At 47.7% G+C, this 26,858-nt stretch overlaps 1 protein-coding gene across 3 annotated transcripts; it reads left to right on the top strand.

Moving 5' to 3' along the window:
* On the top strand, nucleotides 1-26,858 carry POMGNT2 (protein O-linked mannose N-acetylglucosaminyltransferase 2 (beta 1,4-)). 3 transcript variants are annotated; one of them, XM_033212239.1, is made up of 3 exons: nucleotides 14-238; nucleotides 1,457-1,573; nucleotides 24,534-26,857. In XM_033212239.1, exon 3 carries the CDS (start codon nucleotides 24,639-24,641, stop codon nucleotides 26,379-26,381), a length of 1,743 nt encoding a protein of 580 aa, XP_033068130.1. In that variant the 5' UTR covers nucleotides 14-238; nucleotides 1,457-1,573; nucleotides 24,534-24,638; the 3' UTR covers nucleotides 26,382-26,857. The 3 variants fall into 3 exon arrangements, with proteins under 3 accessions (XP_033068128.1, XP_033068130.1, XP_033068129.1); XM_033212238.1 differs by having other exon boundaries at nucleotides 1,371-1,573; XM_033212237.1 differs by lacking the exon at nucleotides 1,457-1,573 and having other exon boundaries at nucleotides 1-238; nucleotides 24,534-26,858.

Genomic DNA, 26,858 nt, shown 5'->3' with positions numbered 1-26,858 from the left:
GCGCACAGGCTCCGCGCCGGGCTCGCCAGCCGGGCAAGCGCACGGGGGACACCTGCTAGCCTGGAGGTGGCGGAGGGTGCGAACCCGGTGGCGCGGCCAAACCGGCGCTGGCTGCCTGGGCCTCCTGGGCCAGGAGCTGGCACTGGGGGCGGCGGCGGTGTGGGAAAGTGGCGCCGCGGTGGGGCCTCCTGGATGTGTCGGCGGAGGTGGCTTCAGTCCCGCGGAGCCCAGGCTTCAGGTAAGACGCGCGCGCTCGGGGCTGGCGCGGACTCTGACACCCGCCTGGGACTTGGAGTGGAGGGGCCGAACCCTCGACCCCCTGCAGGAGACGACGCGGTGCCGGGCCCCAGAGTGACGGGGAGGTTCTAGGACGCCTTCCGGAGATAGGAGAGTTTGCAGAACGGAGGGATGTCGTGTGAAGCGGGATGAGGGAGGCGTGGGAGGTGGGCGGGGCGGGGGTGGACCCTCAGGGTCGGGGGCCGAGGACCGGGGCAGCGCCCTGGGGCTTGCCAGTTGGAGCCCTCAGCTCGTGGCAGGCACTGGCGTTGGGTCCTCAGGCCCTTTTGCTTTGGGAGGTAATGGGTGGTGCGCATTTGGCGCGGGCGGTGGGGAGCCACGCGAGGTGCGCGGAGCGGGCCTGGGCCTCCCGAACTGCCAACCCGGGCAGGCCTGCAGCTGATCCCTGGGCGCCTTGGGGGCGAGGGGCACCTACCATGTGTGTCCGGTGTAAGAGCTTGCCACGGCCTGCTTGGCAGTGCCGGGGTAGCCTCTGAAGTAGGAACCCAGTGAATTCCTGACTACGTGTGTGTGTAGGAACCCGTCTCCCGCTCGCTGATGGGAACTCTGCTAAAGTATGTGACCCTCAGTCTGGAGTCTTGCACCAGGTGCAGAGCGACCAGTGTCCGCCTACTTTATGCCAGCCAACACTTAGAGCCTGCTCTTGGGAGAAACAAGACTCCGCGTGGAAAGGGATGACTTCAGGGTTATGGGGCGAGCTTGGTAGACTTAGTAGCTAAGAGCGTAGACAGAGGAGGTTTCATTCACCAAATGTTTACTATAATATGTGCCTGGCCTTCAAATCCTGGTTCTCCGCCACTAGCGGTGTGCGCTTGAGCAAGTCATTTATCGTCTCTGAGCCTCTGTTTCTTTCTCTGTGAAGTGGAGATGAAAGTACAATGCCTTTATCACGGGGTTGCAGTGAGGATGAAATAATGCCAGGCAAGTTCGCAGCCCAGTATATCTAAACAGTGAGTGCGCAGCAAATATCAGCAGCCGTGGTGACTAACGATAGAAACTGTTTGAGGTGCTTGGAGTCCAGCTTCATCTTTACTGGCACTAGCTGCCCTCTCTGGCTCTCGTGAATCTTACAGATCTTCCAGCTCATCCTTTCATATTAGTCATGAGGAATCTCAGTCCCTACAGAGCTAGGAAAGAGCATAGGTCCCCTCATCCCCAGGGATGGTCAGCACGTTCCTTCCTGAGCCTTGGGCCCCTGCGAGAAGGAGAAGAGGAGAGTGGAGATCTTCAGCAGAAAGGAAGACATGGTGCTGGTGGCTGGACCCTCCATGGCCATGTAAGTATGCTAGTTGGCAAGTTCTTGCTCTAAGCCTTGCATTAGAAAATACTTAGCAATAAACAAAGCCTTCTAGTAAACGTTGCACTAACTAGAAAATTAGATTACCGAATCCCCCATTCCCCAACGGTCCTTGTCAATCTCAGCTTGGTTGTCAGTGGAATACTTTCCCCTAGGACCTGCTAATCACGTGATTCCCAGGGTTTCTTAAATTGGATGAAATAATGGATGTGAAAGGTGGAACCTACAAATGTCATCATGGGCTTTGGAGTCAGTCTTGGTTTTGAATCCTAATCCCTCCACTTAATCGCTGTGTGATGTTGGGCAATTCACTTAATGCCTCTAAGCATACTTCTTTAAATGTGAAATTGAATTAATAGCATTTACTTGAGATTTGTAGTGGAGAATAAGTGAGATAATAATGTAAAGCAGTTAGCACTGTGCCTGGCTGAGAGTGAAAGCCAGTGAACAGGAGTTATTTTACCATTATGATTAATAATAATATTAGAAAAATAATTGTCAGGCATGGTGCTTTGCCTTTGCTGTCTCTTTGAATTCACAAAACCACCCTGTGAAGTAGGCATAGTTTTGTTTTTCAAATCAGGAAATGAAGGCTTGGAGAGGTTAAGAATTGGCCTAGGGTCACATAGCGGCTAAGTGACAGGGATGGGAACTCATATCCTGACTCATCTCCAGCTCCAGAACTGGTGCCATGTAATTCTCCTTCTCTGCCGCCCATCATCCTTGCTGTTGTTGCATTCTTGAAGCCCAGTTATGACCTGGGGCAGCCTCCAGTCTTGCAGCAGGGAGTCTTCTCACACCAAGTGGGTGGGAGGCGGGACCCTGCAGCCTGGCTGTGTGCTTCCTCTCTGTGGCTGGTGTTGGATGCGTGGTGAAGCTGCAGGGGACAGTCCCTGAGTGAGTTCAGGGGAGGAGGTGTTAGGAAGAGGCAGCCCAGGCAAGGCCTGTGGCCTCTTTAGGGTCTCATCACTGGATGGCAGGGCCGGGTGAGGGTGCAGGCTGGTTGGGACCTGGGAAGCTTGTGTGTGAGAAGAAATGCCTTCGTTTAGCTCCTGGGAAATATTCTGGGGCTGCACAATTATCTGAGCCTGATCTCTGCTTTGCGAAGGAGAGCAGCCCTTGAGCTGTGGATGTGAGGAGAAGGAGCCCCGGACTGAGAGCCAATATGCTGCCACTTTAATCCTGGCTGCCTGTGAGAGCTCACACTGCCTCTCAAGATCTCTTTTGTGAAATAAAGAGTTGGAGGAAATCATTTCTAAGGGTTCTTGTAGCTCTAAAGGGCAGTGGTTTTGTAATTCTAAATTGATGGCTTAACCCTCTCAGCACAGTACTAGGGCACATGGGATAATTATCACACTAATATGTTACCTAGACTCTCCTTAGGGTGAGAGAATGTTCACCGCTCCCTAAGCCACCTGTCAACAGCCGGGTACTCTCTGCCTGGCTGGGTGAGGAGGCATTACAGCAAGAAGCCTTGGGTTGCTAAGTTACAGTCCAGGGCCTGTGGTTCTACAATTCCAGGGCACCATACCTGCTCTGCCCTTGACTAATAAAAACTCACAGCTCTACAGTTTACTCTGCTTCTCTGCCATTGTGTGTTCCTCCAAGTCTGATGACAGATGAGCATAGTACTAAGAACAAGACCTCTGGAGTGAGAGGCAGATTCAAATCCTGGTACCCCTTCTTGAGCTTTAAGAACTTAAGCAAGGTACTTAACTCTAGTAAAACTTAGTTTTCTCATGTTAAAAGAAAGTGGGGATAATACTGGTACTGCATTGGAGGGTGAGGCTTAAATGAAATAGGTCAGGAAAATGGCTTAAGACAGCACCTCTCACATAGTAGGTGCTCAGTAAAGTAAGATGGTGAGACCATTCATCTCTTTCCCCTACCCAGAGGCCAACATCCTCTTTCTTAGCTAACCTGGACAAGGATCAATCCTTTTGCTTTCTCTGACTTCCCATGTCCTCACTGGTTCATACTCTAGCACCTGGAAGAGAATCAGATCTTTCACTCTGCCCGTAGTGGCTGCCATTGGTACAATCTTATGCTACAAATTTCTCTGTTTTCTCCATTCTGAAAAGGCTAAGAGAGGGCCCATTCTTTGCTGTGTAGTTGCTCCTCAGCCCTGAGCTAAGCCTCAGGAAGGGGTTGGGGACCTGGTCTGCTGTATTGCCACACCCAGTGATGAAACGGACCCTGGGGTCCTTTGACCGTGGAGGTTTGTGGCAGGAATCATGGCACATCCTGGAGTGGCATCTGGAGTTGCCACAGTTGTGCTGGGTCCCAGAGCTTCCAAGAGAGTCACCCAATAGCCATTGTAAGGAACTGGAGATGCTGTCCGAATTTGCTCTGTTCAGGTGCTCCTTTCTCAGGGGACCTACCTCCTCTCTGCTGGCCTGCAGGGATGGCCATCTCCCTATGTCCCCAACTTGTGGCTGCTTTAGACCCAGGCTCCGTCCTTAGTCCATTTAGCTGTGGCCAAGAGATCAGGTCTCGTTTCTTGCCACTCCCATACCACAAGCGGTGCCCTTTGTGTGGGAAGGAATGCGTTGGGGCGACTTGTTTCAAAAGAGAGCTTAGAGTCTGGCAGGCTTCTCAGATTTCCCCAGAGCTTAGGCTTATGCATCATCTTAGCAAAAGCTGGGAACAGAATTTATTTAGCCTTTACTGATACTGATGGGGAGGGTTATTCTCAGTTGAATCAGTTGTTTAACCTGGGCTTGATAGAAATGCCTTGGTGAGTATCGCAAAATTGTGAAATGTTAGAAGAACCTTAGAACAGTTCTCTCAGTATTGTGCACACATAAGAATCACCTGGAAGCTTTATTAAGACACAGTTCCTAGGTCCTCCTCTCAGAGAGATTCTGGTTCTGCAGGTCTGAAGTGGGGCCCAGGATTCCGCATTTCTCAGATCCCAGGTGATGCTGCTACAACAGGTCCATGGATCCACTGAGTCCTGCTTTGGAGGACACCATGGCCAGCCCTACTCCCCACCATGGAGTAGCCCACATGGGTTGTTCTTGTTTTTTGCTAGACCACTTCCAGACGGGGTTCACTGCCCTACAAAGTAGCTGATTCCTCCATGCTCAAACAGTTTTAGTCTTTAGAGAAGCCTTCCTCCAACCGATCATGCTGAGCTCCACCTCCCCGTGACTTCTTTTTGCAGTTCTTACTCTAGGTCCCTGGAGCAGCTGGCACACCTGTGCTGGGCAGGACAGAATGGGAATCATATGTGCCACAGTCCACACTTGTGCCTGGGGCTTGGGTTGCACGTGTCACCATCATCCACGTGTGTCCAGTCACGTAGAAGGGGTTGCATCTACTCCTCAGGAGCGGCCTCCCTCTTGTTGTGCAGCAACTCAGGTATTTGAAGACGCATGAGTGCAGGGGCTTCTTTTCTCCAGGAAAGTGGCCCTACTCCTTCTAGGATCCTACACAGTGTAGGGGTTCTCAGTCCTTCCTCATCCTGGCTGCTCCAAGATGAGTATCCCAGAGAGACTCACATAGGGTGGGGTCGTATTAATGACTAATTGTACAGACTCTAATTCCTGACAGAAATGGGTAACCTGAACCTAATCGTGAGAAAACATCAGACATTGAGGAATATACTAGTAAATAGCTGGCCCTGACTCTTAAAGGTTGTCAAGATCATAAGTCGAAGATAGACTGAGAAGCTGCCCCAGATTGGAAAGGACTAGAGAGACGTGATAACTGGATGCCATGCTTCATCCCAGACTGGATTCTGGACCAGAAAATAGAAATCATATGTTAATAGTATTATCATTATAGTATCAATATTCATTTCATGAATTTTTGTTGTGTAAGAGAAGGTTTTCATTCTTAGAAAATACATGCTAAAGTATTGAGGGCTAAAGGGGCCAGATTTCTCCATCTTGTTTTAAAATGATTCAGAAAAGAGAAAGAATTTGTATACAGTTGCCCTCCTCAGGGAGACTTGTTCCAGGACCCCCCACAGATAACAAAATCCAAGGATGCTCAAGTCCCTGTTATAAAATGGCACCATTATTTGCATATAACCTATGCAATCCTCCTGTATACTTTAAATCATCTCTAAATTCTTTATAATACCTAATACAATGTAAATGCTATGTAAATAGTTGTTATACTATATTGTTATTAAATAGATACTCTTTTTTATTGTATTTTTAAGTTTTTTTTGAATATTTTTGATCCACAGTTGGTTGAAGTCACATATGCAGAACTTGTAGATATAGAGGGCTGACTGTATATAGAGAGAATGATAAAACAAAGATGACAAATTAGCAGTTGGTGAATCTGGGTAAGAGTGTAGAAGAGTTATTTGTCCTATACATGCCACTATTTTGTAAGTTTAAAATTATTTCCAGATAAAAAGAAGGAGATCGCAGACCCTGTAGCCAGCCTACCTGGGTTAGTCTTATCATTGCTTCCTCTATAAACCTGGCTTTCTAACCTCTCTGAGCTTTGATTTTTACCATCTATAAAATAAAGATCATCACTGCAGAGTGAAGAACCTGGCACCTAGTGATTGGCCGGTGGATCTTAGCTATGATAATATCATTATTATTAGGAAAGGGAGGAGTTGAGGGTGACACAGTGGTAATGAGACCAAAGGAAAACTCAGCCTTATCCTGTCACCTCCTTCTGCTTGCTGATGTGGGATCTCAGGCTCCCTGGGTGTATGGCAGGGACCTGGCTACTGTAAAGCGTCACCCTGCAGAAGGCTTTGCAGGTAGTCACCTGAGCCCATAGGGCTCCAATGTTGAAACCCAGGTCTCCTGACAACTTTATCCCCTGCCTTCCCTGGCACTTCTGTGCCTGCCCCACAGCCTGGGCTCCCCGGACTCTACCTGTCTGGGTATGTGGTACCCACTGAACTGCACATGGCTTTGGACCTGGCCATCACTGCCCATGGCTTGGAGGCCTCATGGTTTGCTGGACATATGTGAGAACTAGACAGTGATGCTTATCTTACTGTGGACAGATTTGTAGCAGTCATGAGTAATTGGGACATGTAGACACATAACAGAGATGCTCATCTTATCCTCCATCACCACCAAAATACCTCCAAAAACTTGCTCAAAACTCACCCACCCTCCAGCCAGCTTCCCTGGACGATTTCCTGTTGTGCACACTGCCTCATGTTTCTTTGTGAATGTTTTATGCTTCATATACAGGGTGTCTTCAGGCTCTCTTGATCAGTTCAACCCTCTCAAATTGGGCCTGAGGGTCCATCTGGATGTGTGTACACACTGGCGTCTGAGCATTCCCTGTAAGAATTGTTTTCATTTGATTTTGCAGTTCCACCTAGAAAACCTGGTGTAGGTGTGTTCTCCGTTACCTTTGTGAGCCACACAACAGAGGTTCCCACCATTCTGTTCCCTGTTTGCGTCCCTGTTTATGACCACATTGGTACACAGTGATGCCAGAGAGGACCAATACAGGCACATGTCACTTCCAGGTGACCCATTTGCGCTAAGCAAAAGCCAGATGACACGGTAGGCTATGTGGCAAGCAAAGGTTTCTGCGTTATTTGGAGGCTGAACACCAGTGAGAGGGTTGCAAATGAGCTGGTGGAAAGCCAAATGTCCTGCCCCATACTCAAGCCTTGGTTTATCCTCAACAAAGACTGACATCACCCTTCTCACCAAAGTAGTACTTTGTAGTAGTACACAGATGACTATGACTTAATTCTGTTGGATTTTTTCCTGCTTTGAAGGGGTTCCTTTTCTATTGATAAGGCAATATAGTCACAGTCATCAGCTATTGATAGTGGATTAATGTCTCCAGCTTTGACTTTGCTTTGCTCTTTATTCTAAAGCAAGAAGATACTACCCATGTCAAAGTTTTAATCTAAGAAAGTGAGCCCTTAACTAAATGTTAAATATGCCTTGATAATTAAACTTATTAAGTTTTACAAGAACCACTCAGCCTGCCAGGATTTTGCCAAAGGATAAATAACCTTGGTCAGAAAACCTGATCTATAAATGCCTGAATTTATCGATAGCATTAGGTTAATATTTAGGAGCAAATGTAAGCATTATGTTATTAATACCAGTTCCGTGTACTCCGTGTACTACTTCTGATAACCAAAAAAAAAAGAAAGAGGGGGGAAAGAAAGAGATTATTCCGAGGATAAGGTTGAGTTAGTGAAACATGTTTACTCCTTACTAATTCACAACATGTAAGATCACGAATCAATACAGGACTGAAAGCTTCCACAATCTAGCACTAGTACTTCAGGCTGCATTTAGGACAAAAACACATTTCAGTGACAAAATAAGAATTCTGTAATTTTCAATTGAAAGTGTGAACAATCCTTAAAAGTCAAATTGCTGTAAAAGTAATATAAAACCTTCTGCACCGTTGCTGACCCCCTCCTGGCCTGGGCCCTGCCTGATCTTCTGCAGCCTGGGTCTGGCAGGTGCTGGCTGTCTGGTCCCTCCACCTCTGTAACTCTTCTCATGGAGGAGTGACCAGTGAGCAGCTGGTTCTGGCAGTCACACAACTGGGAACCTGGGCACAGGCCACGGTGAGGCTAGCAGGACAGGGGATTTGCTTTAGACCAGAGCTTGCAAACGAGCGTCCATTTTTACCCAGCAGCAGTGAGGCCAGCAGCCCCAGGCCTTGGTGCATGTTGTCTTCACTCAATTTGAATAGTTGTGAGAAGTTACAAATTAGGACATTTCACATTTTCAATAGATTATTGCTTCTCTGGGAAGATCAGAAGAGTGTTGCTATGGACTGAATCGTGTTCCCCCCATTTATATGTTGAAGACCTAACCCTCATGTGATTATGTTTAGAGATAGGTTGTCCTAATAATAAAGCTTAAATGAGGTCATAAGGGTGGGGCCCTAATCTGATAGAACTGGTGTCCTTATATGAAGAGGAAAAGAGATCAGAGTGTTTCTGTCTGTGTCCCCACCTCCCTCTCCCCCCTTGCTTTCTCCCTCCCTTTCCCACTCACTCACCTGACCCTCTCCTCCCTCCCCGCCACACAGAGAAGAGGCCATCTACAAGCCAGGAAGAGAGGCCTTACCAGAAACCAACCCTGACCTGTGAGAAAATTCTGTCATTTAAAGCACCCAGTCTGGTGTTCTGTTATGGCAGCCCAAGCAGACTGATACAGATAGGTACCACCAGGCTGCTTTTGTGCCATTCTCCCATCAGCTGGCATTAGGTGTTCAGTCTCCAGGTCACACAGCGCACCTTCAGCTTTACTTTCTCCATTGGCTCAGGCCCTAGCAGTCATGTGAGTGTGCACCTTATACTCTGGGCCCAGAATTCCTGGGGCTTTTACTCCTTATCAAACCTCAAGGCCCTTATGGGCTTTTCTGTGCCCATGTCTGGGGCTGGCCAGGTCCCCCAGAAGTAGAGCCTGCACCCAGCACCAATGACCAGCCTCACATGGTGAGCCCCCCGCCCCAGGCAAGTGGCCCCACCCCAGCTGCCCAGCTGTTACTGGGGTCTGCAGATGTGACAACATTATTGACCCTATCCTCTGATGCTCACAACAACTGGGATCCTAGAAAGGAAGATTCACTAATTCTGGGAATCTGATAACATTTAGCTGCTCTTGGGAGCTTAGTAAAGTGGTTTGGGGGAGTGAATTGATAGCTTGCTTCTGTCTGCCTCAGTTTCTAAAGGGGTTTTCTAGGCATGTTTTTAATCTCTTGATTTCTTTTTTCCCTGTCTTTTGAAAAAAAATTTGTTTTATCATGCTTTGTCCTGGCTGAGTCACTAAGCTCTTTGTTCCCCACTCCAGTTGGTCTCTAAATTTGGTGCCCAATGTAGAGGAGGCAGAAGCAGATAAACATGGTGGTGTTGGAGTACCCTGGTCTGTGTGACCCTGGAATGCCAAGAAGGCGAGGTCCAAATGGTGCCTGGGCTGTTAGCATAAGACAGTGCTTAGAACCCATGTTCAAATCCTGCCTCCATTCCATACATGCTCAGGGACTTGGACACATTTACTTACCTTCTCCCAGCCCCTGTGTCCCGATCTATAAATGGGTAATAGAAATAGTGGTGTTAGCCTCTTAATATTGGTTTGAAGATTGAATGAGAAAATATACCTACAGTGTTCAGTATACTGCCTGGAACATAAAGTGTTGGAGGCTGGTGGTTCTGAGTGTGTATTTCAAGATAAGAGTGGGTTCATATTTAATAGTTGTTGATAATCTGGGAATCAGTTTTAGGTGCTGATTGGATCCTTGGTAGCAGGATGGGACGGGAGGTACAGCACAGGAATCAGTTGCTCATCCCGGAGCAGTGGAGGGGCCAAAACTCTGCTTAGGGCACTAGTAAGAGGAGTGATGCGAAGAGGCAGCTTTTCCTAGTTTGATTACCTCTGCTTTTCTAAAGGAAGGCAAACAAATAAGGATCAAGGTTGTCATGTCCCCCTTGAAGCTCTTTTGTCTCCTTCAAGAGTTTCACCACTGAACACGGTGATCACATCCACCCAGCATTCACTCATCTTCCCTTCTCCCTGCCCTACAGCCTGGTGACTCTCAGCTGGTCAGCTAGTGGCATTCTCTGGTCATTGTCATGGGTCCAGGAGGGGACTGGGCTGCAAAGTAAGGTGGGATGTGTGTGCCCTTATTTGGGCTCACTGCTCCCTGATTGAGTCCTCTGAATGTCTGAGGTGTTTCTTTCTCTTCTCTGCCCCTTGCCCCACTTTAATGAAGACTGGATCTTCTGTATCTTGAGGGTGGTTTTCAACACAGTCTTTAAAGTCCGAGAACACTGGGTTAAGACCTCAGCTTCACACATGTTGTAACCTTGGACAAGTCACTGAACCTCTCCAAGCTCCGGTTCCTCATCTAAAAATAGGGAATAATGATACTTCATAGGCTTGTGGTAAGTACATAGAGGAACGCTTTAGGGCGAGACAGCCGGGAAGCACTGAGCACACAGCTGTCCTGGCTTGGAGCAGGGGCAAGACTGGAGTACCCTTTGTTAGGGCACCTGCCATGTCCTTGCCCAAGCAGGAAAAGGGCTGATCTGTTTTTTTTTCTCTGTGTGGAATGGCTCGTGTCAGAGACCATCTGTCCTGTACCGATCCCATCTCACTGGAGGCTCTGTAACCCCAGAGGGTGGTGGGGTCCTTTGCATCAGTGACCCATTGGACCTTCATGCCCACCCGCACATCCTAAAGAATCAGCCTCTGTTTTCAGGAAGGCACTAAGTAGAGACAAAATGTATTATCCTGGGTGGCCCGTGCCTCCAAGTGCCACCTCTCACCTTCTCATGACAAGACTCTGCCTGGGCAGCCCTTGTCTCTGAGAGGCAGCACAGGTGGAGACGCTTGGGGTTGAATCCTGGACTGTCGACACGTGGCTCAGCCTCCGAGCCTCTCTCTGAATGGAAAATGGAGACAAAGTGCGCCACCCTGCTGAGCAGGGGTAAGGAAGGATTTAGCGAGGATGTGTGTGTGTGTGAGGGACCTAGCATAGCACTGGGACGTAGCAGGAGCTCCACAGGTTGGGGTGGTAGCCAGATCTGACTGCAGACAGGGTGACCTTGCATGACTGCTCAGAAGTGGGTTCGCTAGGAGACGGGATTTAAGGACAGCAGGTGCAGGAGAGGCACATTCCAGCTCTGCTTTTGTGCTCTCAGAGTAAGTGCACAAAGGAGGGTGGGCTGCTTAGGACTGAGAGGGAGTTCCTCGTCACTGCACGGTCAGATTTCTTGTGATGCTGGGATCCTGGCCGCTGCCTGTTTCAGCAAAGCCAGGAGACAGATGAAGGAATGGAGGTCTTCAGTCTGAAAGAGTTCTTATCCCTTTGTCGCCAGTGCTCTGGGGAGGCAGTTGGTGCACAGAGCTGCCCTGAATGATCAGACATTAGGACCAAGCAGACGGTGTCTGTCAGACCAGGCTGCAGTCCTGTGGAAGACAGTGGCTTAGCTCCAAGTCTCTTCAGTCTCCAAGGCCAAGGAGGGCCACCTGGGCTCTCTCACGCCCTGAGCCTCCTTGCTGCTATTCTGTTGTCAGTGAGACTGGCAGCCTCTCCAGGCTGTGATAGCCCCACAGCAGTGAAAATTGGCTCGGAGAAAGGGGAAATCACTGGGTCTGTTGCCCAGTAAGCAACTTGGCCCAGTTATTCTTCACCATTGTGAATGTTCCTCGTAGAGAAGTATGTGTTGATTATCCAGGAACATTTCGATATGGTGAAGAGGAAAGGCCTCTTTATCTTCTTTAGGGCTGGAGATCTGATTAATGTACTCCTTGCCTCCATCTGTTGTCTTTTAAAAATCTTCCTGAAGATTTTGCATGATCCTTCAGTTCAGCTGGCTTATGCAGGCTGTTGGGAGGAGGGGCAGGTGCCACCGGGGTGTGGGAAACAGGCTGACAGTGCTTTGTAGTGACACTGACTGCTCAAGTACTTGTTGGCTTCCTGCTACCACACTGTGGCTACCTACTTCACTGTAGGTAGAAGTGCAAGGGTGGCTTTCCATGTCTCCACAGTGACAAAATACAGTAATATCTGTTTATTAAGGTTCCCCTCTGGATTCAGGACTAGATCTATATTATTTTTTTTAAGTCTCCCAGGAGCAGATCCTGAGATCCTAAGACAAGGATTCTTTAGCAAGTAGATGATTTGTATTCAGTCCCAATGGACATGTAAACATGAATGGGGAGTGAGAAAGTGAGAGAGGGAAGGGAAGGCAGCCAAAAAGGGTGTGTGTCACGCTTGTTACCATTGTGGACAGCTGGGGCTTAATCCCATTGGGGAACCCTGGGAGCCAGTGTAGAACATGTCTCAAAGCTAACCTGCCTGCGGAGTATGGGAGTGGGGTATTCATCCGACAGTGGTGTAGGCTGCCTGCTTGTAAGTGGTAAAGTTGGTAGAAACTCCCAGGCAATCAGAACTCCAGGACCTGATTGTTGCTCTGTCCATCTCCAGCAAACCTTTCTTCCCGTTTTCCCCCTGGAAGGGTAACTCAGAAACCTGAAATGCCCAGTGCAGGTCCATGCAGGCCAGTCTGTCCTGCCTTCCATCAACACTATTCTAGCAGGGCCTGAGAGTGGGGATAGGAGGATGGAAGTTGGGAGGGATTAGGGACTGGGGGATTGGGAAGACTTAGCAGCTAATTAGAAGCAGCCCCCGTGTCCCCCAGTCTCGTAGGCTGGTCTCTGCTTAGTTGCCAGTTTGCCTCACAAGGCCCCCACCCATGTTTCCTAGTTTATGAGCTTTGCCCTAAGGCCCTGATATCAGTGCTTTGCTGGGATTGTCCACTGCATGTACAGTCAGTCAGGTCCAGATGTGGACCCTAGACTCCTGCCTGCCTGTGGCCACTGCCCCATATCTCCACCTGCTGCCAAGCCTGCCTTAGAGAGGGGCAGGTGGCAGAATGATCACTAGAGAGATGATGAATACCTGGAATACCTGGGGGCTGAGATGCCCACTCACGTTGGAGGTAAGTCTTTCCTCTCTTCTTTCCGTATCTCCGTGAGGGTCTGGCTATTTGATATTCCCTGGGTTTGTCTGTTTTGGCTTTAGCTTCTATTGGAAGCTATTCTTTGATCAGGGCAAAATGTGTGTCAGCTCATAGGACATGCATCTGCCTCCCATCTCTCCAGAGAGGGCTTAGTTTTGTTTTTTCTGAATATCAATTTATTTCTTGTTTACTCTTCAGAATTATCTTATTTATAAATAGTGATTTCTTTAATTCTTTATTGTTTCCTTTTTAATGTATTTATTATGTCAAGTAAACACAAAAGAGTACAAACATATAAAGAGCCCCACCATCTTCCACAGTGATCAGTATTCCCCTGTCGGGTTCTGTCTGTCTACTTTGTTTGCTGGAGCAAACCACATTATGTCATTTTACATGTCATTAACATTTATAAAGACTCATGTTCTCAGCTGGGTGTGGTGGTTCACACCTGTAATTCCAACACTTTGGGAGGTTGAGTCAGGAGGATTGCTTGAGGACAAGAGTTCAATACCAGCCTAGGCAACATGGCCAGACCCCTTTCTCTACAAAAAATTTTAAAATTAGCCAGGCTGGTGGCCCGTGCCCATAGTCCTAACTACTTGGGAGGCGGAGATGGGCGGATCGCCTGAGCCCAGGAATTCGAAGTTGCAGTGAGCTGGTATCATGCCACTGTGCTGTAGCCTGGGCGAAGCAACAGTGAGACGCTGTCTCAAAAATAAAAATAAAAAATAAAAAAATAAAAATTCACGTTTCTTATGTAATTTATTTTAAAAATAAATAAAATAACTTTTTTATTTTGAATACGTTTTAGACTTACAGAAAAGTTGCATAAACCACTTCTCCCCACTCCCCCTACTGTTAACATCTTACAGAGCATAGTATAATGATCAAAACCAGGAAATTCACACAACACATTAAACCACAGACCTTATTCAAATTCTGCCTGTTGTCCCACTAATGTTCCTTTTCTGGTCCAGGATGCAAGCCAGAATCCCACACAGCATTAAGTTGCTGTGTCTCCTTAGTCTCCTCCAATCTGAGGCAGGTCCTCCATCTTCCCTTGTCTTTTATGACTTTAGCCCTGGCAAGTACTGCCCAGGTATTTGGTAGAACATCCCTTAATTTGGGTTTAAGGTTTTCTCTATTAGCTAACCTACAGACCTTATTCAGAGCTAGAACTGGAGCGAGAACCATGGGTCCCATTTAGAAATATAGATTGAAGTTACACATTTTGGGCAGGAAAACCATAGAAGTGAGGTCCTGTCTCAGTGCATCTTATAAAGGGGTACATGATGTCAGTGTTACTACAGGTGATGTTAATTTTGATTACTTGGTTCGGGGCATATCTGCCAGGCTTCTCTACAGTAGTTTCCATTTTTACCTTTGTAATTAATATGCACCTCATCGGGAGATACTTTGAGACTATGCAAATATCCTCTCATCATACTTTTTCACCCACTAATTTTAGCATCTATCAGCAGATCTTGCCTGCAACAGTTATCACTGTGATGTTTGCCAAATGGTGATCTTCTATTTCCATGATTGCTTCTACATTTTTTAATTGAAATTCTCTAAGGAAGATCTGTCCGTTCTCTCCTAATTATTTATTCATATCAATATTGACTCATGGATATTTTATTCTATGGGTTATAATTCATTACTATTACTTTTTAATTTTGGTACTAAAATTATACAAGATTTAGCTGTTGGGAGCTCTTTCATGCTGGCTCCTGTGCCTTTTCATTGTCTCCTCATCGTTTTTTTTTTTTTAATACTTTTACATTCTGGCACTACAAAATGTTCCAAGCTCGTCTTATACCTTCCCTGCCCTAGCCCTGGAATAAACCATTTCTCCAAGGAGCTCTGGTTCCTTTTGTAGAGAAAGATTTTTAGAAAGCTAGATCTGGGTGCTGGTATACTGATTGCTGCTGTGCTGTCACTGCTCCCAGGCCCTCTTGGTGAACTGAACTAGGACACCTATAATTCCAACCTTTTCCTTAGCTATGACAGTTATCACTAGACACTTTGTGGGAGGAGAATCAGTGTCTGAAATTAGCACCTTGATCTTTTGTATATACAAAAAGTGTTTGAACTGTGCTTGACGTAGTTCCTCTTACAAATGTCAGTCCAGTCATTCCTTTAGGGTAAACACTCACAAATATTCCCACTGCTCCCCCTGCTCATGTTCCTCCCTGGTGCCTTCCTCCCTGCCACCCCAGCATGAGCTCCTCTTCAGTTCCCTGGTTTAGATCTGAGCTGAGGACCTTGGGGTGATCTCCCTTACCCCCTGGTAAGACAGTCTCTCCCTGTCTTTCCAGTCTCTTTTTAAACCTTTTTGTCCCTTTTCTAATTTTATCCTTTGTTTTTTTTCTTCTCCTAACCTCAAATGTCAATGAACTCTCCCTCTTCCTGGTCTCTTTCTAGCTCCTGGCTTCTCCTCTTTCCTCCTAGAGATCAGATGTCAGAACTCCAGCTGAGGGCATGTCTTACTGGTCACACAGGTGTTCTTGACCTCTTCTCTCTTGAGAAGAACTGTCCATACCTTGGTGGTGGTAAGGATAGCTGGTTCTTATGGCAGGACCATGGGACACTGGTCAAAAATAGTCATATCAGCACTTTAATGTGGTTCAGCACAGTGGTTCTTAGCTGGTGGGGTTGTATGGAGAATGTCTACTTGGGGGCATGCCTATTTGAAAGAGCATATGCAGTGATATAATTTTACATTGAAAAGTGAAATATGTAGATGGATGTTGATACAAAATACTAACATCAGAAAGTAAAGGTTGATGGAATTCACTGGTCTTGAGGAACAGACATTGCAGAAGAGAGTCTTCTGAATGAGGGAGAAGGGGATGTTGAACTTTACAGGTCAGTTTGGGGCATGAGAGAGTTTCTCTTTATTATCAATAGGTGTATGGGTTGAAAAGACTGAGGAAACACTGAGTTTAATTAGATTTCTCAGCTTCAGGGTTTCTAGGCTCACAGAGACACTCCCCTAGAGATGAACAAGGCTGACTGGAGGTGCTATTAAAACCCAGCTAAGAAGGCAGCCACAGAGCTCTGGCCTCTCACCTGTGGCTGGCCCAGAAAGTTCTCAGCCCATGTTCCACAAGAGCCTTGAAGACCTGAATGAAGGATATGAAGTCAGGGCCCCCCTATATTCTCCTTTCTGCAGGGCCGTCAAGATAGCTGTGACTTTATCCTCTTCTCTTACCACTAAGAAGGCCCATTAAGATGTGAAAGAGTGGAAGTTTTATTAAAGGATGAGCTTTGAGGTCGTGAGAATTTATTTAAATTTAAATCATCTGCAGACTTTGGGACTTGAATTGCCATCAGGAACATGCTCCTGTGCCCCCTTCATGCAGAGTGTGAACCACCAGCTTCCTCTGTGTGCTCCCTTCTAGGCGCCCCCATTCTAACACTCAGGCTCTCCTCTCCTGTATTAAATGGGGGAGACACTGAGCTTGGGAGCTCCTAATTGGTTTTTTTCTACCTCTGTTCTCCTAGAGAACCTCCAGGCTGCTCTGTTCCAAGACTTATAATAGCTCCCCATTGCCTATAGGATATAATTCAAACTCCTGATCTGGCATCACACCCTCAGCTGATTTTTCTAAGTTTCTCTGTACTACTTCTCCTTGTGAACCATCCATTCCAACCAGACCGAACTGTGTGGTGGCCTTAGGTCACATTCCCTGGACTGCCTCCTACCCCCTGCCTTTGTACTGTTCAGATATCACATCTCTGTCCCTCTGAAAGCTCCAGGAAACAGCCACACCAGAGAACTTGTTTGCTCCTCAGCAGGGGTCTGGCACTTCCTGCCTGCAGGGCTCACTGAAGCCTACCTTCTGCCCGTGCTGTGACACTTTGGTGGCCTTAGTTCTCATTCCCTACTGGCAGACGGCACCTGTGTAGAAAATTGTCGCAGATCCTCTATTTGATTGTTTTCATGTCTCATGAAAAGATTTCTTAGGGAGAAGGCTTCATTCACCCAAGTTATAGAAGAGTCCAGGGGAAACTGATGTGAAATAATCCCCCTAGGCTAGAGCACAGAGCTCAGAAACAGGAGACGCAGCCAGACCCTGCATGTTTGCCTCACCCATGACACTTTGCAAACAGGTTCTCCTTCCATACCAGTTGGAATGTTCTGGCTGTGGGAAGCCAAAATCCCAACCCAGCCTAGCTTCAGCAATGAGGAAAGTTACCATTTCTCACAGCAGGATGTCCGAGATGGGGCTCGGAGATGTCACCAGGTTCCTCTATATCTCTTTGGCCATGCCGTCCTAGGCATTGTCTTTGCCTCAAGCTGTTTCCCTCGTGGTCAGCAGATGGCAGCCAGCAGCCCTGGGACAACACTTTCTTTTTCTGTCCAGTGAGTGGGAACATGACATGCGACACCTCATTCCTCAGCTGAATTGGTCCCACTCAGGTAACCTGCCATGGCTGGACCAGTACCTGGCCCCAGAATTAGGCTCTGCTGACAGTCCACCTGAGGTGCAAGGTCTGAGCTTCTCTGAACATCATGGGTATCAGCCGGAGGGTGGCTTTCTGGACACACTGGGGTTGTTATTAGGAAGAGGAAGAGGGCAGTGGCTGCTGGGGGAAGCAACAGTGTCCATTATGTCGTCTGTCAGTACACTCGACCTGGATGCCCAAGAAGCAGAGGGTTGGCGACTGACCAGGCCCAAGGTGCCACCAGTGACACAGTGACAGCATTCACTGTCTGGTCTGTCTCCATCTTCTTTGGAAGGAATCTTCTCCTGCTTAGCTTTAAAATCCTTTGTTTCAAATGACTGTGATGAAAAGTGGCAGTTCCTGCCTCACCACTGATCAGTTTTTGCTTTGAGTCAGATGAAGGCAGCCAAATGTGTCCAAACTGTTTTAAAATGCCAATGTTTTGTCTATGTCCCAGTGGCCCTTTATTAGCTACCTGGTACCTTAAAACCTTTTTATTTTCCTCTCCGCTATATACCACACCTGTTAGGTTGAACCTGATGGAATGAAATTGTGGTTTTTATAAGATAAAAGTGGTTATCAGCATTCACGAAATTCAACTAATACATCATTTCTGACTTCCACTTTCCTGTGAGGTGGGTGCTGTATCCCCATTTTCATCGATGAGGAGCCTGAGTGTAGAAAGGACATGCAGTAGGTCGAGGAGCTGGGGTTTGAACCCAAGTCTTTCTGTCTTTATCCTCACACTTATCCAGACAGTGCATATCCTCTTCTGGGAGCTACCTGCAGCCGGTAGTGCATTGGCAGCTGAGAGCCAGGCTGGTTTGGGAGACGATGTGATAGCTACTGATTGATCAGTGATACCTTCAAAGGTGTCTCCAGAGGAGCAAACCCACAAGTCAAACTAATGTATGGAGTTGGCTTCCCAAGACTGAGGTGTTCTGACCGTTCTAGATCCAAGTAAGTTCCCCACCCCTCAAGAGGGTTCGAGCAGCTCATCCATATCAGACTAGCCCAGGCCCTGGAGCTAGGCAGGTAGATGGTGAAGCGGAGACTTAATTTCATGAGAACCTGATCACAGAAGCTGCACCAGCTGGGCCTGCTGGTGACCTGCTGGTCTCCCCAGTCGTCCCCACTGGGAGGCAGCACTGCAGCAGGTGTGTTTTAGAACACTTCCATTCTTATTCCTGATTTGCTATGTGATGTTGGGCAAATTGCTTTTCTGGGCAAAATGAGGACTTGCTTAGTGGTTGTTAACCTTTGTAGCAATGGAATTCCTTCTTAAGAGCACAGAACCCCTTTTTCAAATGAATTATTATGGTCCCTATATTAGTTTTCTAGAGCTGCTGCAACAAATTACCACACATTTGGTGGCTTAAAATGAAAGAAATTTATTCTCTCCCCGTTCTGGAAGCCAGAAGTCCAAGATTGAGGTGTCAGTAGGGCCACGCTCCCTCTGAAGGCTCTAGGGGAGAACCCTTCCTTGCTTCTATTTTGCTTCTAATGGTTTTAGTCATCCGGGCTGTTTCTTTGACTTACAACTGCATCACTCCAGTCTCTGTCTTCCATCTTCACATGGCCTCTGTTTCTCTGTATGTCCTTTTCTGTCTCTTTTAAGGGTAGTCACATTGGATTTATGACCCATCCTCATCCAGTATGATCTCATTTCAAGATTCTTGTCTAATTGTCTGTGCAAAGAGCCTTTTTCCAAATAAGGTCATCTTCTAAGGTTAGACATGATTGCCTGAGTGGGAGTCACCTCTCCTTTCTCCCTTGTGAGAACAAAAAATGAAGCTACTCCTTTATATCCTGGCTTAGCTGGGCTTATGTTTATTGCTGGCATCCTGCTTCATAGTTGATTGCTAAGCAGGTGAGAAGCCAAGGTCAGCCTGATGCTTTATCTGATCATCCAGGCACCCAGGAGCCAGAGAGGCATAGCAACATGTCCAGTGTCATGCAGCAAAGTGATAGACCTGATCTGAAGTTCTGCAGGGTTCTGGCTGCAACATTTGGCCCTTTGTCTTTCCCCCATAGTATGTGATAGGTAAGAGTCACATGTGTAGCATACTCCTATGGGCATACAGGTGTTATTGAAACCCAAAAGATACTTTGCAGTGAAGTAGAGCAGAACAGTAACTCATACTAGCTGTTGCTATTAATAAGGCATAACTAGCATGTAGGCTGCTCACTGCTGCCCACAGCTTAGGCAGTGGGGTTGTGGGTTCTTGTGCCAGCTAAACAGTGATCCTCATCTTCCCGACTCAAGATGTACCAGAAAGCAATTGAGTGATGGTGATGTGATTATAAGGATAACATTGAGCCTACTTTAATTTATATACAAAAGAAATAGGAAAACATTTCCAAGCTTTTAAACTGATAAGTGGTAATATGATTCATGGCCTGCTTCTTTGGTTAAGAACTGCTTGGTTTTCCTCAAATCTGTTTGTACCCCAGAATCACCTGGGAGCTTGGTTAAAAAAAAAAGTAGATGCCAAGGATACCTCAGGTTCTGGTCAAAATGGAGTAGACAAGTTTATCCCTATCCCTCTTACTAATATAGCTAAAAATACTGGACATTATATATAAAACACTGGAAGACTGAAAGGTGGAGAAAGGAGTGAACCAGCTAGGGACTCTGGAACTCACAGAACAATGTAATGGTGAATTCTCTGGGTTTTCTTCTTGCCTCCTATATATTCTACCCTGGGTGCTAGAGAAGCCCACAGCCCAGGAATGCCAGTGAGCACAGAACAAAACAAAGCCCCAAGGAAGCTTGGTCTCTTTTGTCAAAGGACTGGAAGAAGGAACAGTATAGTACAACTTTTTTTTTTTTTTTCTATAAATACTCCATTCCTGCAAAACACCAGAGAAAATTGCCTGCCCCTCCAGTCCTCAGTTTTAGTAAAGGCCAAATGGTTAGCCTATTAGTCAGTTTTCATGCCAATAAAGACATACCCGAGACTGGGCAATTCACAAAAGAAAGGTTTATTGGACTTACAGTTCCACATGGCTGGGGAGGCCTCACAATCATGGCAGAGGGCAAGAAGGAACAAGGCACATCTTACGTGAATGGCAGCAGGCAAAGAGAGAGCTTGTGCAGAGAAACTCCTGTTTTTAAAACCATCAGATCTAGTGAGACCCATTCACTATCATGAGAACAGCACAGGAAAGAACCCCCCCAAACCAAGATTCAGTTATCTCACACCAGGTCCCTCCCACAACATGTGGGAACTACGGGAGCTACAAGATGAGATTTGGGTAGGGACACAGAGCCAAACCATATGAGATAGCTGAGACTTCCACCTTTGCCTAGTGGTAACCGCTGCCCCACACCCTCCCCACTTGATGGGAAGCCTAGACTTCCACCACCGCCTAGTAGTAATGGACATACTTCACTGCGATAGTCCTCTTGGGGCCTAGACTTCCATCCACACCCGAGGGTGTCATCGGAGGCCAACTGCAGAGCCTGGGTTTTGACCCCCTGACATACACTCTGTGCTGGGTATCCCTCACCCTCTCAGCCACGATGGTGTTGGTGGAGGCTGAGTAGGGAGCCTGGACGCCCACCCCCAACCAACAGTTAAGAGTCAATGTTCTCCTTTCCCCGACCAGTACGGTTTTAACAGAAGCTACTAAAACAGAAGATTTAAGTAAGATCCAGAGTATCATAACATTATAACCAAAATGTCCAGGATAAGTTTTAGCAAAAAAAAAAAGTTATAAAAACTAAATGGAAATTTTAGATACGAAAAATAGAGTAACCAAAATTTTAAAATTACTGGATGGGCTCAATCGAGAGTGGAGAGGACACAGGAAAGAATCAGTGAACATGAAGCCAGAATGATGGAAATCATCCAGTCTGAACAACAGGGAGAAAAAATACTGGAAAAAAATTAACAGAGCTTCAGAGATATGCGGGACAATACAATTTTTTTTTTTTTAATCTACCATTGGTGTAATTGGAGTCCTAGCAGAGCAGTGTAGGGCTGCAAAAGTTTTCAAGGAACTAATGGCTATTTCCCACATTTGGGGGAAGGCAAGAGCCTACAGATTCAGGAATCTGAGCAAACCCCAAATAGGATAAACCCAAAGAAATACATGCCAAGGCACCTCAGAGTCAAACTTTTGAAAACTCAACAAAATCTTAAGAGCAGCAGGAGACAATGCATTCCCTCCAGGGAAAAACAATTCGAAGGGTAGCAGTTCCTCATCAGCAGTCACAGAGGCCAGATCACACAGCATCATTTTTCACGTATTGAAAGAAGGAAAATCTGTACCCCAATTTCTATACCCAGTGAAAATATCCTTTAGGAATGAAGCTAAAATCAGACATTTTGACATGAAGGAAAACTAAGATAATTTGTTGCCAGGAAATTAATCCTAAAAGAATAGCAAACTAACAGAAGTTCTTCAAAGAAGGGATATAGGAATGGAAGGAAACCTGGAACATCAGGAATGAGGAATGAACATAAAGAGTAAAAATATGGGTGAATATAATAGATGATCCTTTCCCTCTTGAGGAAATCATACTCGACAGTTGAAGCCAAAATTACTGTCTGATGTGGGTCTCATTATATGTAGAGGAAACATGTAAGACAATTATATTATAAAAGAACCTAGGTGGAGCTAAAGTTTCTACACTTATTTGAAAAGTAAAATGTCAATACCAGTAGACTGTGATAAGTTACAGGTTATAATATGATGCCTAGAGCAACCACTAGAAAATCTATATCAAGAGATGTACTCAAAAACACTACTGATAAATCAAAGTGGAATTCAAGTAATTCACAAGAAGGCAGGAAATAAAAGAAACAAATAGGGCCGGGCGCGGTGGCTCAAGCCTGTAATCCCAGCACTTTGGGAGGCCGAGACGGGCGGATCACGAGGTCAGGAGATCGAGACCATCCTGGCTAACATGGTGAAACCCCGTCTCTACTAAAAATACAAAAAACTAGCCGGGCGAGGTGGCGGGCGCCTGTAGTCCCAGCTACTTGGGAGGCTGAGGCAGGAGAATGGCGTGAACCCGGGAGGCGGAGCTTGCAGTGAGCCGAGATTGCGCCACTGCACTCCAGCCTGGGCGACAGAGCGTGACTCCGCCTCAAAAAAAAAAAAAAAAAAAAAAAAAAAAAAAAAAAAAAAAGAAACAAATAATGCAGTGCCTGAGCCATAGTCCAGACCTAGTGAATCAGAACCTCCAGGACTGGTGCCTGGGAATATGGATTTTTATTTAGCAACTACTCCTGAGGATTCCAGTAATCAGCCAGGCTTGAGAACATCTGGAGTAGACCAGTATTTTTTAAACAGCAAGTTGCCAACCTGGTGAGTTAATTAAGATGATTATGGGCAGGTTTTTTGTTGTTGTTGTTGTTAATAAACTTAGACTAAGGTATACTAGAAAAAACTAGAATGTATGATACTTGTTCAGGGTAATTCTCATTTCCTGATATTTGGGGGTGGGGAGTATATAATATATTCATATGTGTGGGCTCAACCTTTGGATAAGAGTAGGCCAGAAGAGATCTCATGCCTCCAGGAATGGCCTTCAACTAAGTAATGCCCAACAGGAGTTGATAGACATGTATCCCAGCTTCCATACTATATCCAGCATGTGATCATGGGAAGAAGGCTACACATGGCATTAACTGCTCATTAAGGTACCCTGTATGTGTTGGCTTTGGTCCCTTCTCTGTCTCACTTTCCCACTCTCCTACAGGTGTTTCATGGGATAATTTCTCAAACTGTTTGGATTCAAATCCTTGCCCCTGACTCTGCTTCTTAGGGAACCTAGCTGAAGACACCTTCTCTTTCTAGGCAAGATGCACTTGGATTCTTTTCATCACAGGGAGGTAGGAATTGCATCAGGACCTAGCCACAAGAGAATAAAGGAGCAGCTACTCCCTCCCGGTGCGGTGCCAGGCAGGTGTCAGGTGTTACCTGTGCGGCTCCTGTGTCACAAAGGATGAGCTTCTTCAACTGTCTGAATAATCCTGGGTCCCAGAGCAGGCATGATACCCTTCACAATACTGCAAGAAGAGGGAGTAAAAGCTCACCCCTAGCCAGGCCTCTCTGTCAGTGTGTGTATGTGGGAGAGGGCATTTAAAACCCTACTGGGGTTTTTTGGCTCAGTATATGAAACATTTTTCAATGATGACACCCAGATACAATTATCTTACCACCGAGGGGACGAGTTTCTACCCTTCTCTTAAGGGATTCTAAAGCCAGCAGGCATGATTTCTAAAGGAGCTTTAAGCAGGAGGAAAGCTTAGCTGACCATACACATGTGTGTCTCTCAGAGGTGGCATACCAGGGTCTTGTACAACCTGGGAACAGTGTTCACAGATCTCCAATGCCAGTTGTTCTCATTTAAGGAAAAGTCATTACCCAGAGTCCAGGAATGTCAGGCCCCTGCAAGGGATTTTCCTATGGCCTGTCATCACAGATACCTCTCTTGGTTAGCTTTTGCTGCAGCAGTGCTTCATCACAAACAGCCCCAGAATTTCAGGGATGTTTAATCAGCTGTTGTTCAGCCCCGATGTCTATGTGTTAGCTGATCTTGGCTGGGTTTGGCTGATGGCACTGCTGCTCTTGGCTGTGCCCACTCAGTCACGAGGGATCAGCTGAACTAGAACAGGGTATGGCCGGAGCAGTTGTGCTTCGTGCGTAACTCGCTCCTCTTGGGGCCAGCAAGTTAGCCTGAACACATTCTTCTTATGCCAGTGTCATAAAGAGGGCAAGGCCAGGCCAAACACTTTCCAAACCTGTGATTATGTTCTGTCTGCTGACATCTCACTGGCCAAAGCAAGTTAAATGGCTAAGCCCAAAGTCAGGTATGGGGATGCACTCTCCAACATGGAGGCTATGGGGAGGGAGTGAATATTTTAAACAATGGTCTAATCTACTATGCCTACCAATGTGCACAATGGCTGCAAGGATCCAGTGCTGTAGTGGGCACACAGAGCCTAGCACAGTGCCTGGCATATAGCAGGAGCTTGTGATGATGCCAGGCACACTGTGCCAACCCCTTTTTCTTTTCCTTCTCCCCTGCAGGCTTTCACCAGTTCTCGGGATGCCCATAGGGATGGGTGAAGCCCGCCTGGCCTGTGGTGCTCCCCAGTGGCCGTCATCTCACTAGGGCCCCACAGTGGCATTAGGATGCACCTCTCTGCGGTGTTCAACGCCCTCCTGGTGTCGGTGCTGGCGGCGGTCCTGTGGAAGCATGTGCGACTGCGTGAGCATGCAGCCACACTGGAGGAGGAGCTGGCCCTCGGCCGACAGGCCACAGAGCCAGCCCCAGCGCTGAGGATCGACTACCCAAAGGCACTGCAGATCCTGATGGAGGGTGGCACACACATGGTGTGCACAGGCCGCACGCACACAGACCGCATCTGCCGCTTCAAGTGGCTTTGCTACTCCAACGAGGCCGAGGAGTTCATCTTCTTCCACGGCAACACCTCTGTCATGCTACCCAACCTGGGTTCCCGGCGCTTCCAGCCAGCCCTGCTCGACCTGTCCACCGTGGAGGACCACAACACCCAGTACTTCAACTTCGTGGAGCTGCCTGCTGCTGCCCTGCGCTTCATGCCCAAGCCGGTGTTCGTGCCAGATGTGGCCCTCATCGCCAACCGCTTCAACCCCGACAACCTCATGCATGTCTTTCACGACGACCTGCTGCCACTCTTCTACACGCTGCGGCAGTTTCCCGGCCTGGCCCACGAGGCACGACTCTTCTTCATGGAGGGCTGGGGCGAGGGTGCACACTTTGACCTCTACAAGCTGCTCAGCCCCAAGCAGCCTCTCCTGCGGGCACAGCTGAAGACGCTGGGCCGGCTGCTGTGCTTCTCCCATGCTTTTGTGGGCCTCTCCAAGATCACTACCTGGTACCAGTATGGCTTTGTCCAGCCCCAGGGCCCGAAAGCCAACATCCTCGTCTCGGGCAATGAGATCCGGCAGTTCGCACGGTTCATGACAGAAAAGCTGAACGTGAGCCATACAGGAGCCCCCCTAGGCGAGGAGTACATTCTGGTCTTTAGCCGAACCCAGAACAGACTCATCCTGAATGAGGCAGAGCTGCTGCTGGCACTGGCCCAGGAGTTCCAGATGAAGACAGTGACAGTGTCCCTGGAGGACCACGCCTTTGCTGATGTCGTGCGACTGGTCAGCAATGCCTCCATGCTGGTCAGCATGCATGGGGCTCAGCTGGTCACCACCCTCTTCCTGCCCCGTGGGGCAACTGTGGTAGAGCTCTTCCCATATGCTGTCAATCCCGACCACTACACTCCCTATAAGACACTGGCCATGCTGCCTGGCATGGACCTCCAGTATGTAGCCTGGAGGAACATGATGCCAGAGAACACAGTCACACACCCTGAGCGGCCCTGGGACCAGGGGGGCATCACCCATCTGGACCGAGCTGAGCAAGCCCGTATCCTGCAAAGCCGTGAGGTCCCACGGCATCTCTGTTGCCGGAACCCCGAGTGGCTCTTCCGAATCTACCAGGACACCAAGGTGGACATCCCATCCCTCATTCAAACCATACGGCGCGTGGTGAAGGGCCGGCCAGGACCACGGAAGCAGAAGTGGACAGTCGGCCTATATCCAGGCAAGGTGCGGGAGGCACGGTGCCAGGCGTCAGTACATGGCGCCTCCGAGGCCCGCCTCACTGTCTCCTGGCAGATCCCATGGAACCTTAAGTACCTGAAGGTGAGGGAGGTGAAGTATGAGGTGTGGCTGCAGGAGCAGGGGGAGAACACCTATGTGCCTTATATCCTTGCCCTGCAGAACCATACCTTCACTGAGAACATCAAGCCCTTCACCACCTACCTGGTGTGGGTCCGCTGCATCTTCAACAAGATCCTCCTGGGACCCTTTGCAGATGTGCTGGTGTGCAGCACGTAGCGAGCGGGCCACAGCCTGGCCTCGGGAGGGTGGCTTCTGCAGTTCAGCATCCCTGGGCCTGTTAATCCCACTGTGGAGACTTCTGGGAACTGTCTATTTATTGGGCAGGGCTGCCCCAGGCCTGTGCCTCCACGTCATCTTGTTGCCCCGGGGGTGTGGTGTCACAGCACTCCTCTTTGCCCTAGAGATATGGGAGCCCACTTCCCCTTCTCCCATCCTGAACATTTATACCCCTGGAGAAGTTCCTTAGCAGGGTGGAGGAAGAGGAGAGGAGGAAGGAAAGAAAGAATCACAAGGAACCTCTGGCTAGGTGATCCTGATGTTTCCTACTGAGTTTTTCTGGTATCCAGATTTCTGGAAACCGAGTAATCATGTACTGTTTGATTGGGTGGTTCATCTGCTTCCATCCCAGTGAAATTTACCTGTAGCCCAGTTAAGGGTGTGTTTGGAACATTCATTAAATGATTCTAAGCATCT

This window comes from Trachypithecus francoisi, unplaced genomic scaffold (genome assembly GCF_009764315.1).
Source record: "Trachypithecus francoisi isolate TF-2019V2 unplaced genomic scaffold, Tfra_2.0 Lachesis_group0, whole genome shotgun sequence".
NCBI lineage: Eukaryota > Metazoa > Chordata > Mammalia > Primates > Cercopithecidae > Trachypithecus > Trachypithecus francoisi.
Note: the sequence above shows the minus strand (reverse complement) of the source record. Positions and strands in the feature narration are given on the sequence as shown.